Raw genomic sequence first — 16,313 nt, 5'->3', positions numbered from 1 at the left:
TCGTCTACTTGAGGACACAATTGAGACGCACTCCATTTTATTTTCACACCGATGTGGCATCGTTAGTTGGAAACCTGGAAACAACAACACAACGCTGAATGCGGCAGCAATCAAGTGGGCGGTGCTTGGCAACTGCCGCACACCAGTTGTCTCGCTCCCGCTGCGGTCATATGACTGCCGTGCGAGGGAGATGGCGCGATGCAAGAAATTGCCATTTTGTTTTCAATACCGCGGCGACTGCGCTGCCGTCGCGCTGCCCGCAAATGCATTGGATTTAACGCTGCTTTTGCCAGTTTGTTTTTTCTCTTCCGATTGAGCGGCAGCCGGAGCTCTCCGTGTTTTTCTCTCACCGCCGCGCGGGATTTTCGATTTTCGGTTTTTCGATTTCAGCGTGAACGAGAATATCGAAAAATTAAAACGAAACAAAACCGAAATCCCAGTGAGTGATCGCGGCAAGTGCAGTTCATTTGTTTTCCAAGTGCCACAACGCAAAGCAGAATAATAATTATAGAAATAGAGATTTCCGCAGATGCTGCAATTGCCCAAATAGTGCCGTTCTCCATCTCGTTTCCGCTCGCCCGCTATCTCCTTCATTCTCTCTCGCTCTCGCACAAACGGGCCGCGAAGAATTTATGGAATTCGGCATTTTGTGGATTTAGCGAAAATATTTTCATTGAGTGCGCCGACCAAATGTTTGTTGCTCGCTTTCGGTTAAAAATAATCGCCGAAACCCCTGCGCCAAAATCTCAAGAATTCACGTGCGAATTCCCCAGCGCGTATCACTTTAATTACTATTCAAATTAACAACAACAAAACGATCAAACGAAAAATAAGTCAAGTTTCGCCTTGTTAAGAGTTGTGAAATTGAATGCTTTCAAAAAGTGCACTGTAACGAGAATTGTGTTGATAACGCTGCACATCTTATTGGATTACACTAAAAACTTTCAAGTGGTAAGTACACATTGGATAAACAAAATTTGAATTGGACCAAAGTTATAAGAATTATAATAATTTGACTTACAGTATTTATTTTTGTTATACGTATTTCGCGTATAAATATAAGTTTAGTGTAAAATTTATGTAATTTCAATAATTGATCATGTTGTTGTATATTTCTATTGTCACTTAATTAGTTATATGGTTGCCAATTTATTATAGAGGTAATAGATTTATGTAATAAAAAACAGTGAGCTTGCTGTTTTGGGTGTATTTAACAGAATGCTTGCTTATAATAATTTCGCATTTAAATTGGGATTAGATCAAGACAATGTTTTTAATGGCAATAGTAAAGCAGTGGATATAATTTTTACAATAAAGATTGTTTAACGTGGCAGCTAGCCGTCTTTGAAATTAAACTTTTGATTTTTATGTCCCGACGGATCCTAACTTAAGTTTACTTCTTATGCCGTCGGAACTTAAAAAATTTTTTTTTCATATATTCGATTTGCTTTTACTTTTTTCAATCTAATAGTTTGTTTAACGTTTGGCATTTCGGTTTGGTGTTTGTTGCTTTATAAACATTTGTCATTAGCAGTAAAAAAACAACAAGTACACTTGCTTATCCAAATGGTTTTCCGATTTTGAATCATGATAGCAAGATTATGTGTTCTGTACGAAAAAATAGAGCCATTTTAAAAAACTTATTAAATTCAAGCAGGCTTGAAGTGATTTTTTCTTTTCCGACGAATACATTCTTAAAGTTTTTTATTACCTTTATAATCTTTCTCTATCTTTTATATATATACCTAGCAATTTATTGGTTTTCATTTTGCTGTGAAAGTTTTCTTTTGTGAGTTTTTATAACAATTTTCGAACTTGATGATGGTTGGATTACATGCAATTACTTTTCAGCACGCATTTTTGGTTCAAATAGTGCCATCATTAAAGTCGGTTTTAACATAAATGCCAGAAATTGGCTCTTCAGCTTTGAATTTCTTACCACAATTAGCAAATTGTTAATGCCTTCTCCTGCACTTTTCTCCATTTTCCTTCCAGTTGGCAATTCTTCGTCGGAAACGCGGATGAGAAACGAAATTGACGTTCCAACGCCAAAGGGAAAAAAACTGAAAAAATAGAAAACAACGACTAACAGCAATCAACAATGTGGAAATGATAATTGCAATTGCCTGCACAAGCAAACAAAGAAGAAAGAAGCAAGTGAAGAAAGTCGAAGAGCGACGCGGGGAGGAAACGGAGTCGAAAAGAAAAGGAAATTACCCACGAACGGGAATGGGAATGGAAATGGGAATGGGAATGGCAAATGCATAGAAAGAAGTTTGCGAAAAACAACAGAAACATAAACAAAAAAACAGACAAATAGCAATTATAGCTGCTGATACAAACGCGATGGTGTTTTACAATATGTAAATATAATTAGCCGAGCGGAGTTTTCATTCCAGGAATTTCGCCAGCCAACAAAAGAAATAAATACTACAACTGCTGCGGAAAAAATACAATAAATACAAGAAGAACAACAAAACACGCCTCGACTTAAAAAGCCGGTTTTATAATTACTCCAAGTTTTAGTCCCCTTCTCCCTCCGCGCGCTCTCTCTGTCTCTCTGCCTCTCTATCTTTCTCTCCCCGGAGAGAGCATTCAATTTCAAGTCCCCGATACGATTACAAATCCAATTGGAACCACGCGTATTGGTATCACAATTCCGCGCTCAAGTGACAATACCAATTTAACTACCATCCATCGCCAAACCGCAAAAGCAGTGAGCCAGTGTGAGTGCCAGTGCCAGTGTGTGTGAGTGAGTGGCAGTTGCAGTTGCAAGTGCGCTTGCCACTGCGACAATGGCAGTGTCCTGCCCCGAAGTTATGTACGGTGCCTACTATCCATATCTGTACGGGCGCGCTGGACCAAGTCGATCGTTCTACCAATATGAGAGGGTGAGTACCGCAACCCATTCGCATCGATTAGCCAATGGCCACTCAAACTCTGAATTCTTGGCCTGGTTATCAAGCAAAACTCAGTCATTGTGCCGAAAAAATTGCTTGTAGATCAGGATTGCTTAGTAAACACATTATTTTATAGATTGTATTGATTCAATCCCTAAGAACTCCAAGCAGTTGGTGAAATGTTTATAATTCATATTTTTACAATCATACTGTTTAATCCTTTGCTTTTAAGCGATAAGTAACTTTATTAATCTAATACTGGTTTACCAGTATAATGTGCTAGCAACAGATACTTTACTGTCATGTAAAGTCACATAATTCAATGTTACTCGAAAAATAGCTCATCGGTAAAATGATTTATTATTTGGTACACATGAGGGATAATCCGAGATCAAGCTTTATTCACCTAAGAACTACTATTGGTTTATTAGGATCTAATTTTCTAAAAAATTATTTAGTTATTTTATTTCATATTATTCCCTTTCAAAAAAATCTCAGCGGAACACCGAAACATGGTTGCAATGATAACCTCTTGTTAAATAAGTAAAATTAAATGTTTTGAAGTTAGAATTATAAACTAAATAATAACGGAGAAACATAACCAAATAGATAGAAAAACAACACAGTATATAAGGATCGACTCCCAGAAATCATAACAATTAGAGATGATTAAACTTATAAGATCTATTAAATACTAATTACCCGCTAATTTCATAAACTATCAAAGAAATAAGCTGAAACCGACCATCAAAAGTGTTTCTGTCCAAAGTTGAAGCTTGTACATTTTTGGGGAGGTGATTTTTGAGTTTTAGGCGATGCGGTTTTTGTGGTTAATGCACGTACCAAGGTGTTAAACGTTTCCGAACTTACTTGTTTGTAACTCCAAATTGGTAGTAAAAATGGGTGCCATAGCTGTTTTTTAGGAAAACCAATTCTCGAAATGATAAGAAGCCTCTTTTGTTGAGCAGCAGTAATCAAATAACTTGCTTAGAATTTTAATTAGACAAATCTTTTGAAGGAAATTCCTAGTTATCCGCACACAAAATCTTTTAAAAGGAAACTACCTAAATACAAAAATTAGGCGATATAATAGAAGCGTATTAAATACATATATTTTGTCTTTCTGGCGTTTTAGTTTGGGAGTAAGGAAGACTCTTTGTGAAAGCACAATTGCAAACTGGAATCCAATTTGTGTAATGCAAGTTTCTGTTAGCCTGCATAAAGTGGCTCTGCTTTGCATAAACACAGAGTGGCCATAAGGAAAATCAGAAAAATCAGAAAACGTTTTGTTCGTCCACTTGTTCGTCCGTCTCCATTTGGCCAAAGGAGCGAACTGCTGTAAAACAAGTTGGAGGAGCACTTGAAGCAGGGAAAGCACCGGGCATGAGTCACTTGGCCACCGCTGATTGATGGCTCTCTGCCGTTTTGGCCAAGGCCAACGAAAGCTACTGTGTTGGCTGCGTCAATTTGTTTGGACGGGTTCGCAGCCTGAATAATTAGACGCTTCTAACAAATCATAAGAATTCACGCAGAACGCAAATCGATTTGGGAAACCCGAAACAATAAAGAAGCGACCAAGAAAAAAAAAAAATAAAAACGAAGTTGCCAAACTAAAGGGGCAACATTTCAAGGAATTCCGCGACTCAATGTTGGCTTTGTTTCGCCTCTCCCGCTTTTTGCTAACATTGATTTCGAAGATTTCGCTGTGATTTCTGTGACAAGTACAGAAAAGTTCTCACGATCGAGGGTCCCAGTGTCCAGTTTCGAGGGCCAGAACTCCGATCGACCATGGTCAAAAGGCGGCTGGGCTGTGCGGCCAAAATCCATGAGGCAGTTGCCGTTGCTGATGCGGCTGCCGCTGCCGCTGGGGCACAAAGAAATTCTTGTGTCGCAAGTTCCAATTATACAAGGCCGCGGCACCAAATCGAAATTGGCCTTTTATGTAAGTAACCGATACGACACGATTCTGATTCTATGCTTTTGCATGCCCATAAAGAGGGACCGCGATAAACCCGCCTGGATATTGGGGCTTCGGCTGCTCCACTCTGCTCCACTCTGCCCGTGGCTGCTCCTTTCTGCTCCTCCGCCACGGAAAGCCAATCGCAGATTGAGTCAGCAGCTCGGGCTCCTCAGCTGGATGACCGGTTTATTTCGTCCCACAAACGCACAATCGACACTTTCGTCGGCCAGCCCCAAAAACCCAAAGTAATACAAATAAACAAACAAAAACCTTCGTTCGCTCGGTTAATTTATTGTGTGTATCGCCATTAGTTCTTGCCGATCTCGCGATCCCCGCTCCCCGCTCCCCGCTGCCCCCGGCCCACTCTCCTCGCCCACGAACGCCATAACATAACCATAGCGATTCGATCCTTGGGGCCTTTTGTCAACCGATCGCAGATAAACCAGGGAGCTGACTTCAAATAAAAAAAAATAAATAAAAATAAAAACTAAGGAAAAGAAAAGAAAAAGCCAAACTTTCTGGGCTCCGAAATTTTGTCGCTGGTTCGTCTGGCGATGCCCGGTGATTTATGCCGTGTGATCGCAGGTCTGACTGCTCGGCATAACCGAAATATCGCCTGCAGCTAATAACACTGCAGCAGATACGGATACGAGTACACCGGGAAAACGACAGCGGATCGGGGTTAATATGAAACGCTGCTCGGATAGATTAAATGAATGAGTGAGTCTACATTGAAGTGAACATGTTAATTACTGCACTTATGACCTTTAGATGAAACTATCCATCTTATAACGCCAGTTTCATCTCGTTTGGGATTGAGGATGAGATGGGGAATCTTTTCTGATTATCTTTACTTAACTTCTTACTGAAACATTTTCTAATTTATTAATTAGAATAAACCATGTTTTAACAGCGGTTTTGACATTTCAATTTAATTTGTGACCGCACTCTTCACAGCGTCATATCTTTGTTTAAAACTTGCATATATATGTCATAAATTTCTTTCCGTGTGCCGATTGCCGCGCAGATACATCTGCCGATGCGTTTGCGACCGTGCGTTTTGTATCTGTATCTGGGCATTGTTTCGCCTACGCTACTGCACTTGGCCGCGAATCGGTATTCGCGATTCGCGTTTCGCGATTCGGGATCCGCAACCGGAGGATACCGCCTCCAATTTGGACTGTCGTCGCTGATAGTGTTGGCCGATAAGGCGGAACGCATTGATTATGTGCTTAAGCCAGGTGACAGATGAAGATACTCGATCTGCCACATATTTGCGGCAAGTGCCTGTGATGCTGCAGCTTTTGCCGCAGCTGTATCTCAATCAATTTGTATCTGTATCTATTAGCAAGTATCTTTCGGCTGACTCAGCGCTTTCGTCTAATTAAGTGGCATGCCTCCTAACGGGGCAGCTGTTGTATCTTCCCGATACTCAGCTCGTAAATCAGGGCTGCTGTCCATGCCCGCGTTGCACTCATCTTGAAATGGTTCGTGCCCGGTTAACCCATTATTAACCCTTAGACACGATCATAATTGGCATGCGCCTACGAAATGGAGCCGGGGATCGCGGGGTTCGCCTCGCTCGACTGCAAGTTAATGCTTAAATTTGGAACGATTTTCGGCTGCAAATGTGGCATAGCGGGCGTAGCAGGGGCAGGGCGACGATTGCCATGGGGTTATCGGCTAGGGAGCCACTAATGGGCTCATTAGGAGGGGAGCTCGAAGGGGGGACGCTCGAAGGTGTTGCTCGTAAATCGTCGCCAGCGCCGCATTATGTTTGACAGTCCGCTAAGCAGAAGATTGCGGCGTGATTATCGCCTTCTGGCCGCTCTCCTATTTCAGTTTCAGTTCAGCTCCTCCTTCTGCTCATGCTCCACGAACCTCCCCCTTTTCCCCTTTTCCCCTTTTCCCCGCAACCCATTTACCCATTTGGAGCGGTGCAACCTTGGCCCGAGTCCGTGATAATATGCGCCAAACGCTCGTAAATTTAATGGCCTCACTCGCTTTTTCCATCAACATAAATTTCCTTATTGTGTCATTTTCAATTTGCTGCAACGCGTCTCATAACTCATTACTCGCCTTTCGGAATCTGCCGGGAATATCCACTTATAAATCCAGAAATATAGTTCTAAGGGGAGCCAGGCTAAAACTATTCAAACTACAACTTAGTTTAAAAACTTTTCAAAGAAAGAAAAGTGTTGAATTTAAATTAACACCTTCTATCTCCGATAAGAATCACTACCATTTTACATTGTAGAAATCAAAGTATGAAGTTTACTAGTACGCATGAAATCTGATAAACTTTTAAATTGACCCGCTACTTTTCCATGACTAAAATCACTTAAAAGATTTCTTTAAAACAAAAAAAACTATGCTGTCAATGCTAATTAACGCCAATATTTATTCCAGAATTTGATAACTTCCACCTATAAATCACGTAGAATCTGTTTAATCGTGTCGGAAATGAGATTTCAATGTTTGATTGTTTGATCTTCATAAAATCTAGTATTAAATAAGCAGGATTATCTTCTGATTAGATCCTTTCCTTAATTGTAACATGATTGTAACAAGAAATGTAATAATTTCCTACATTTTCAGTTCAACCAGGACTTGTATTCGTCGTCGGGCGTCAACCTGGCCGCCTCATCGAGTGCCTCGGGCAGCTCCCACTCCCCCTGCAGCCCCATCCTGCCGCCATCGGTGAGCGCGAACGCCGCTGCGGCGGTGGCAGCGGCGGCCCACAACAGTGCAGCGGCGGCGGTGGCGGTCGCCGCGAATCAGGCCAGCTCCTCCGGCGGAATCGGAGGCGGTGGCCTGGGCGGCCTGGGTGGACTGGGCGGCGGACCGGCGGGCGGACTGCTGGGCAGCAATGTGGTGCCCGGGAGCAGTAGTGTCGGGAGCGTGGGGCTGGGGATGAGTCCGGTGCTAAGCGGAGCGGCGGGACACTCGCTGCACAGTTCGCACAGGACGCACGCACACTCCCTCGCCCACGCACACACGCACCCGCACTCGCACACACACACGCACACGCACCAAACCAAAGAAGAGGACCTCATCGTGCCGCGCAGCGAAGCTGAAGGTGAGTGAGGGTCACTGGGGAAACCTATGATCTAGGATCTGGATGCCTAAAATAGGTTATACAAATGTTTAAAACTCTATAACAGGGAAATTTTAAATACATTTAAAATTCAGAAGATGTGGTTTAGTTTTAACTTTACTATAACTAGTAGTTTGTAGCTAAAAGGCTTCTAAGGAAAATAATAATTATTAAATCGATGTGATGATTCCTTTGACTTTATAGATCGATCCAACTTAGCCGTTCCCCTAATTAAAACATTAGTGTCTCAATTAGTACATTATAAAGTATACGTCACCAAAGGTTAACTTAAAAGCTAAAGTATTGAAAGTGTAGACTCTTTAGAAATAATAAATAATGCAATCAGCTTAATACTTCGTTGCACGTGTTTAAAACATTGTGTTTTACTGCTTTTCATGTGCGTGTTCGTTGATATTGTCAATGTCAGAGTTAGCATAACATTTATTTTTTGGCAGCACAATGAAAATTCATACGAGTGGAAAAGCGGTAGTGGGGGAGAGCTTGATAGTCATCGCGCACTCGTAGCTAATTAATTTGAAAATTCTTGAAATTTCTGGCGAAGCACTCGCATTCCAAACCAGTTAGCATTCAATAAATTATATCAAATATTCCCCGTTGCAAATTCGCCATTACTTTGCAATAATTTAATAGTTTTTCCGCTCGCCTTTTCTCTGGCGCTGTCTGATTTTCCAGCGCGCCTGGTGGGCTCCCAACAGCATCAGCATCATAATGAATCATCCTGCTCCTCCGGTCCGGACTCCCCGCGCCACGCCCACTCGCACAGTCATCCGCTGCACGGTGGCGGCGGAGCGACGGGCGGTCCATCCTCGGCGGGCGGAACGGGCTCGGGGGGCGGCGACGGAGGCGGCACGGGGGCAATACCCAAGAATCTGCCAGCTCTGGAGCCGCCGATGGGCAGTGGAGGCGGAGGAGGAGGTGGAGGATTGGCCGGCAGTGGCCAGGGACAGGCTCAGTATCTATCGGCCTCCTGCGTTGTGTTCACCAACTACTCGGGCGACACGGCCAGCCAGGTGGACGAGCACTTCTCCCGCGCCCTCAACTACAACAACAAGGATTCTAAAGGTAGGTGCACTGCACTGTACAAAATGCGATAACATATCAATTGAGCACACTAAAGGTGTGAAATGGAGTGGAGTCTGCAAGAAAGTCCCTTCTTGTGCTGCTCATCTACTTACAGTCCCTGTTCGGGCGCCACTGCTACGTACTCTCCTTATGCACAAGTCTGTGGGACTTTAATAAAACAACCTTTTATTTGTTAATTCGTCATTTTAAATTACCGTAATCCCTATATTCTTTCAAGCGTTTAAAATAACAATAAAATAAAATTTGTGCTAGTGCAGGAGGATAATCAGCTTGTTTTCCAGTCTTCCCTCCCGGTTTTCGACTCATTTGTGGCTCCAGTGAGTTGTGATCAAAGAACCGCTCGTGTCATGTACTTGTCCCGGCTGTCAGTTTGCGTGTTTGCCTCGATTTGCGGCACTGCCCCACTTGTCCCCCAAATGGGGGGCATAATTAGGTGAAAAATGAGCCAGCAGTTCCAGCAAAGTTATTAAAATGTTCTCGGAAAATGTACAACAGGCAAATTATGCCTTTCGGAATGTATTAGTGTGTGGGAAAGAATGAGCTAGCTAAATCTTGTTAGAAAAACATCCACAATTTTCAATGTGTGAAGTGGTTTTATGTCTAAAGCACTTCTTGTGCTGCTTCAAACTCCACTGATGACCTTGTATCGATGGGGAATATGGCGGTTGATGTGTGTAAACTTTGGGAGTGTGAGGATATGGTTAGGGAAGTATCTAGCCTTTCTCCAATGATGAGAGGGTTTTCCCAACTAATCGATAAATTACTATGCCTTTAAGCTTCTAAAGTTTAACGCTTTGCTTAATATTAGTTATATGAAATTATTTGATTTACGTACTGCTATTTAAATCGAATAAAATGTTCTGTAAATTATACATTGCATTGAAATGCTCGCCTTAAATCCATCTTTTCGTGCGAAAACTATTCAAAATATTTACGTTTTTCCGCCACTCATTGTCAGCCATTCGTTTATAGGATAAAAACACTTTAGGATGGCACTCTGTTTTATCCCCTCCACAAGTTTGTGAAATGTCTGTGAATCTGAATGTGAATGTGAATGTGAATGTGAATGCGAGTGCGAACACTCACAAGCACACACCAAAAACGGGCGCACAATAAAACAAATAAATCAAGTTGCCACTTGCCACTCGCTTGTTCTTTCGATTTCAAAATTAATTACCTCCTTTAATGAAGATAAACGTTTCGTTTGTTCATGCCTGTCTGTTTTGCCTGTCCGTCTATCTGCTGCACACTATGTGCCCGTATATATATATATCTATATATATGTGTATAAATACCCCAACATGTGTGTTTATTTTTTGCGCTTCACTCGATTTCGTTTTTAATTTTAATTGCCCTGTTGCAGTTTTGCCCAGCCATAACGAATTCAGCCTTGTCAAGTGAAGAAGATTTTCATTACGATCATCTCTGCTCCTCAGCTATTCTATGTCCATTGCTCAATCAATTGATTATCCTCGCATTTGAATGCCGAGCAGGTGTTGGCAGTAGATGCCTCTTAATGCTAATGTTTCGTACGTGCCCCGCCCCGCCCACTGGGTGATTTCCCGAATTGCGCCCCCTCGATTGAAGCACTTTGTGGCGTATTCCTTTGCCACACCGCCAATTGCAGTTAAACCTGGGATTTTATTGAGTTTCTGTGGCTGCCATTGCCCCGATTTTCCCCCTCCGGTTTCAGCAATTTCCGTCCGCTTTGAGGAAATGCCACCACTTTGTGCGAAAATTCAGTTTCCATTCAATTCCCCATTCGTTATGCGATAATTGGAAATTTTCCACAGGCTGCTTAACTACGAATTTACGGTGATTGGTTCGCCGAAATTTAAATCAAAGCCACTAAAGTTTCCTGGAGGCAATTAACCGACCAACAAATAGGCAAATTCAAAACGGTTATTGAAAATAGCTTGTTTCCGTTCTTATTAATGCAGATATGAACCGATGATATGACTCCATTTATCCACTTTCATTTATGGTCCAAGTGTTTGAATACTACTTAAATTATTATAATTGGTTATTAAGTTTGTTATAAATTCCCAACTAAAGTAAACCTTTTACAATAAAGGGCTGAAAAAATGTATTTAATAATCAAATTTTGTAGTTGTCACCAAATGCAGTAGGCTGCTGTTGACATTTTTCGCCAACTGCCGCACAGTGGCACACATTGCCCATAATAGACCTGCCCCTTAAAATACAGTGGGGGCAATAAGTACAATGCGAATTGGTTTTGTTTAAATTTGTTTACTTTTGCGCCTCTTGTTGTTTCCCGTTTCTGTTTTTTTTTGTCTGCTTAATGGTATTTAAAGTTCATTTTGGTCATTTGTCTATTTGAGAGCAGCGCGCACACAGTTGAACATTTACATTGGTGCGCTTAAAACTATTCAACATTTATATACATTTTTTTCGTAATGCAATGCGCCGTGTCTATATGTGCTATGTGCCCAGATGTATGTATATATATGTTTGTATATATATACAGATGTAGGTATATATCGCTAGTTGGAATGTGCTATGAAATGTCGCCGGAATGCGATGCGGTCGATGCTGATGTTGTTGCTTTGGGTGCCAGTTGTTGCTGTTGTTGTTGTTGTTGCTGTTGTCGGACGGTGGCAATGCCGAATGCCGCATAGATTCCTCATTACGATTTTAAAATGCATTTCAATTAACTGCTCCTCACAGTGAAGCCCAACTAAACGAACCGAATCGAATCCAAACCAAACCGAACCGAACCGAACCGAACCGAAAGAGGGCATCGCAGAAGATGACGAGATAGATAGCAGCGGTACGAACGGCACGCTTGCACTTTTCTCTGTTTTCCCCCGATTTCCCCTCGATTGCCGATCCGTTGCGTTAGCGTTTCTTGATCAAAAAATACCCGATTCATCAGGGCAGAGTTTCGTATTATTTTCATTTCGTTCTTCAGCCGCGAGGAGCATTTAATTAGATGCCCAAAGAATTCGATTTAAAATTCCTTGGCACCCGCTGCAGGCAGGAGAACCGTCTTTCCGAAATACAAAACAGAAACCGAAACCGAAGCAGATAGAGATACATTTAAAGATACGTTTGCAGATACGTTTACAAGTGCAGGAACACGCGGAAAAATACTATGCTCTAATGGACACAGTAAAGCAGTTTATAATAACTTGAAAAACTTAACTATTACTTACTTTCTTAATAAGTAACAAACCTCTACTAAATAGCTTAAATTATTGTCAGAGCATAATTTTTATCAAAGTATTATCTTTACTTTTTGCTTTCAAATCGAAACTCACTGTAGTTTACACTCAATGAACAACCTAAAAGTATCTTTGCAACTGTTGATTTGATTTCTGTTTGAAAACTCCATACATTTCAACTATTTACTGGTTCAGAGTGGTCTTAAACATTCTTTTTGTGGCGAGTGCTCTAACTTAAGAATAGTTTTCTCTGTGTAGAACTATGCACTATGCGTCAACGCTGGCGATCGAACCTTATCGGGTCATAAATCGCCACGCTCTCTTCATTAGGCCAAAAGGTGAAAGGTGGGGACAGGTAGTGCGGCTTTCGCTTTTGAAGCCGCTGCCTGAAAGTGAAATGCTAACTGAAGGAGCTGAAGTTGGAGAGGAAATATCTTTGGCAGTCTGCTTGTTTGCACATTAATGGGAATTCCACGGCCTCAGCTGAGCGAGTGAGTGAATGGCAATGGGATGATGACGACTTCTGCCTTCTGGCTGCTGGCTTCTGGTTCGGGAAAAAAGGCACGCGGCATGGCATCCCGTATCCAGTATTGGGTATCCCAGCCGCACCATCACCATCTCCATCATCCGCATCCATAGCCTCATCCTCGTCGTCATCAGCATGCATGGCACACTCGCCAACGTGCCGGCCAAAGTTGTCGAATCGCGACGGCAGCCAAGCACAAACATTACACATCCCCACAAGCACATCCACATCCACATCCACAGCCGCAGCCACAGCCACATCCTCCAGCCTCCAAACCTCGTGCACGTCCTCATCCGCATCCTCAAAACTCCTCTCCAGTTGTTGGATATTTTTCTCTCGAATCGAGTTTGGAATGTTGTCAACGCAAATGCAAGCCTATGCAAGTTTTTGGTATCTCCTGCCGCTCAATTGCAGTTGCTATTTTTGGGCGCCCCGGTCTCCTGAGGGAGCTCCATTACACATAATGGAGATGTCTTGCTCGGCTCCTGCTCCTGCTCCTGCTCCTGCTGCAGCTCCTTCTGCATCTCGTTGGCGGCGTCGCGCGATTTCATAAACGCGTAGATTTACAACCATTTAATACAAGTGATGATCCTGAACAACAGCGCGACAACGAGCACGCACGACAACCGAAAACATTCCGCTCAGTTATTTGCAACAGGCCATGGCGCCGCCACCGAGGCGGAGATTCAGACTGCGACTCCGATGCCGATGCCTCCGAGGAGCGGCCCCAACCAATCCCGTAACCGAACGAACCACACAATCCCCCAAGACTCGTTCATCTGCCGGCTTGCCAGTTAATCATTGTAATCATTGCAAGTGAATGGAAATTGCCCCGCGTTGCAGGGGCACAGCACCTCCTTTTGGCTGGCGATTGCCCTAAGTGATTATATTCGGTGGCGAAGACTCAATGAAAAAGTTACCAATTTGCTGGATTACTATCTATATATCTGTGTAAAAGATGGTTCCTTTTTCTAGTTACAAAGAATCTTAAGATACATGCATACACACTTGAACAGCATATCGTATTAGTATTTGTTTGCATTCAAAGTAATGTAAGACTATGTGAATAATGATCATAATGATACTTTAACGTTACTTTAGTTAAGTTACTTTATTGTTTTTGGGTTTCAATAGTTCAATAGCTATGTAGATGGCTATCAGCTTTTAGCAGATATTCTTCCCTTTTGTTCGCATTATTGCCCCCATTAATTTAGCACGTTTAACAATAACTTGTGAACCATTATCAATTTACATATGTATGTAAGCCCTCAACAATTCCGTTTCCCATTTTGCGATTGCAGAGAGCAGCAGCCCGATGTCGAATCGCAATTTCCCACCGTCGTTCTGGAACAGCAATTACGTGCACCCCATACCCGCGCCCACACACCACCAGGTAAGCACCCACGTCCCATAGCCAATACCAGTGCCAGTTCCAAGTGGCCAGTAGCCAGTTACCAGTTACCAGTTGCCATTTGCCAGTTACCAGTTGCCATTTGCCAGTTGCCGATTGCTGGCGGAACGTGAGGCAATTACGAGTTGAAGGAGCCGGCGATCCTGGTGCTCCTGCCCTGCCCACCCATGCTAAATAAGTTGTAATCCGATCGGATATCTGCTTGCAGGTTAGCGACTTGTATGGCACCGCGACGGACACCGGCTACGCCACCGATCCGTGGGTGCCTCATGCTGCCCACTATGGTTCCTATGCCCACGCAGCCCACGCCCACGCTGCCCACGCCCACGCCTACCACCACAACATGGCCCAGTACGGCAGTCTCCTCCGGCTGCCGCAGCAGTACGCCAGCCACGGTTCCAGGTGAGTCGCTATCCCCTCCTCATCGAGCTGCTTTCCACGGACCACGTCCTGACCTCTCGCCGGCTTCTCGTGTCTTACAGGCTGCACCACGACCAGCAGACGGCCCACGCCCTGGAGTACTCCAGCTATCCCACAATGGCAGGTGAGCCTATGCGCGGGGTTTTAGTTTACTTAATTCAAGCTATTTGGCCAAAAAAGAAGAGCAAACGATTAAATCTAATATAGTCAATATACTCATGTATTATGATAATGTAGTCATCATCATAAGTAATCATATTAGTAGTCTATTATTGTCGTAATATCTATAGGTAATGATGGGGCATTTAGTTTGAAGGTACACATATATCAATAAAGCGGGGATACATATAGCATATTGTTGTTTAATTGTTAGTCATTAGGAAGTGTGTTCCAACTTACCTTAGTATCTTGTGCTTATGACTAAGATAAGCTTGTTATTCGTTCTGTTTAATATTGTCTGCATACTGCTTATATGTAATACCTTAGATCATGGAATGCTCTTTTGAAAACAGTTAGTGCGACTTGTTTAGTCAAAGTGTAGGATAGAATAGTAACCTCGAAGCAGTAAATCAAGCTTTCTGATAACCCCATCGTATTTACATTTCAGGCCTGGAAGCGCAGGTGGCGCAAGTACAGGAGTCGTCGAAGGACCTTTACTGGTTCTAAGCATCACCTGGCGATGGAGGGCCCCGAGATCCTTCGGCGAGTGTAAAAACCGTGTCCTGGAAGACGTAAGGACACCGCGGATCGAATACAATGTGCGATTCTTTGGGTCGGGATTTGGAGAGCGCTTCTTAAGCAAAACTGCAGTGTCTGTGTTTCTGTGTGAGCAAAACAATAACAAACGCAAAGGATTTTGAAATTTAATTTAATTTTACAATAATGTTTAACGTTAAAATATAATTCGTAAGCTTAAAACACCTTGTAAACAAACAATTTGTCGCGCATTCGAGACCATTTTTTCCGCGTACTTTTGTTTTTGTAAGTTTAGCATCCCATATCAGCAATTTAGACACATACAATAATGACTATATACACTATATATATAAATATACACATACATATATAATGGTATTCGTAATCAGCGTTGGTAACGTTTAATAATCGACATTTCTTGTATAGTTAACGCGAACTTTGACATACACTTAACGCAACAACAAAGTTAGAATTTATTTTGTTTAAACTTCGATTTTTGCTAACTTCAACAAACTAGGATAACGAAAATCAAATTGAGAAAAAAGCAAAGCAGAAAACCCAATAAAAAAAGATAAATAAAATTAAAAAAAACACAATTTGAATACAATCAATAAACTGAGTGTGCATTTCTAAAGGTTCGATAAAGGTAAGAAGTTAGGATAACTTTCATATAAACTTTAATTAGTTTATGCGCCCTCTGCTAATGATATCATTCCGATTAAGCCCGAATAAAGAAACACAATCAGATAAGCAGTCAAATTTCATAATCGTCGACTTTGAATGCTTTCCACGCCATTTAGCCAGGCGCCTTATTAATCTCGGGCTATTTATCATCCAAAACGACCCAGCACGACCCGAATCAAAACAAAAGCCAAAGCAAAAGCTAAAAAAGAAACGAAATGAAATGATATGAAATGAAATCCCCGAAGGAATCTTGCATAATTAATGAAAACACAAATCTGAGATAGTAGCCAAGTGGTGGCACAAGTCATAAATAAGACGCCAGGCTTCGGC

At 42.3% G+C, this 16,313-nt stretch overlaps 1 protein-coding gene across 1 annotated transcript; it reads left to right on the top strand.

Moving 5' to 3' along the window:
* The first annotated feature begins 800 nt into the window (after nucleotides 1-800).
* On the top strand, nucleotides 801-15,883 carry LOC120445368 (protein vestigial). The gene is made up of 8 exons (XM_039625741.1): nucleotides 801-951; nucleotides 1,996-2,891; nucleotides 7,459-7,939; nucleotides 8,651-9,040; nucleotides 14,074-14,165; nucleotides 14,392-14,585; nucleotides 14,666-14,727; nucleotides 15,211-15,883. Exons 2-8 carry the CDS (start codon nucleotides 2,796-2,798, stop codon nucleotides 15,267-15,269), a joined length of 1,374 nt encoding a protein of 457 aa, XP_039481675.1. The 5' UTR covers nucleotides 801-951; nucleotides 1,996-2,795; the 3' UTR covers nucleotides 15,270-15,883.
* Nucleotides 15,884-16,313: the final 430 nt, after the last annotated feature.

Source organism: Drosophila santomea, chromosome 2R, assembly GCF_016746245.2.
Source record: "Drosophila santomea strain STO CAGO 1482 chromosome 2R, Prin_Dsan_1.1, whole genome shotgun sequence".
Classification (NCBI taxonomy): Eukaryota; Metazoa; Arthropoda; class Insecta; order Diptera; family Drosophilidae; genus Drosophila; species Drosophila santomea.
The sequence above is the reverse complement of the archived record's forward strand: the minus strand, read 5'-3'. Positions and strand labels throughout refer to the sequence as shown.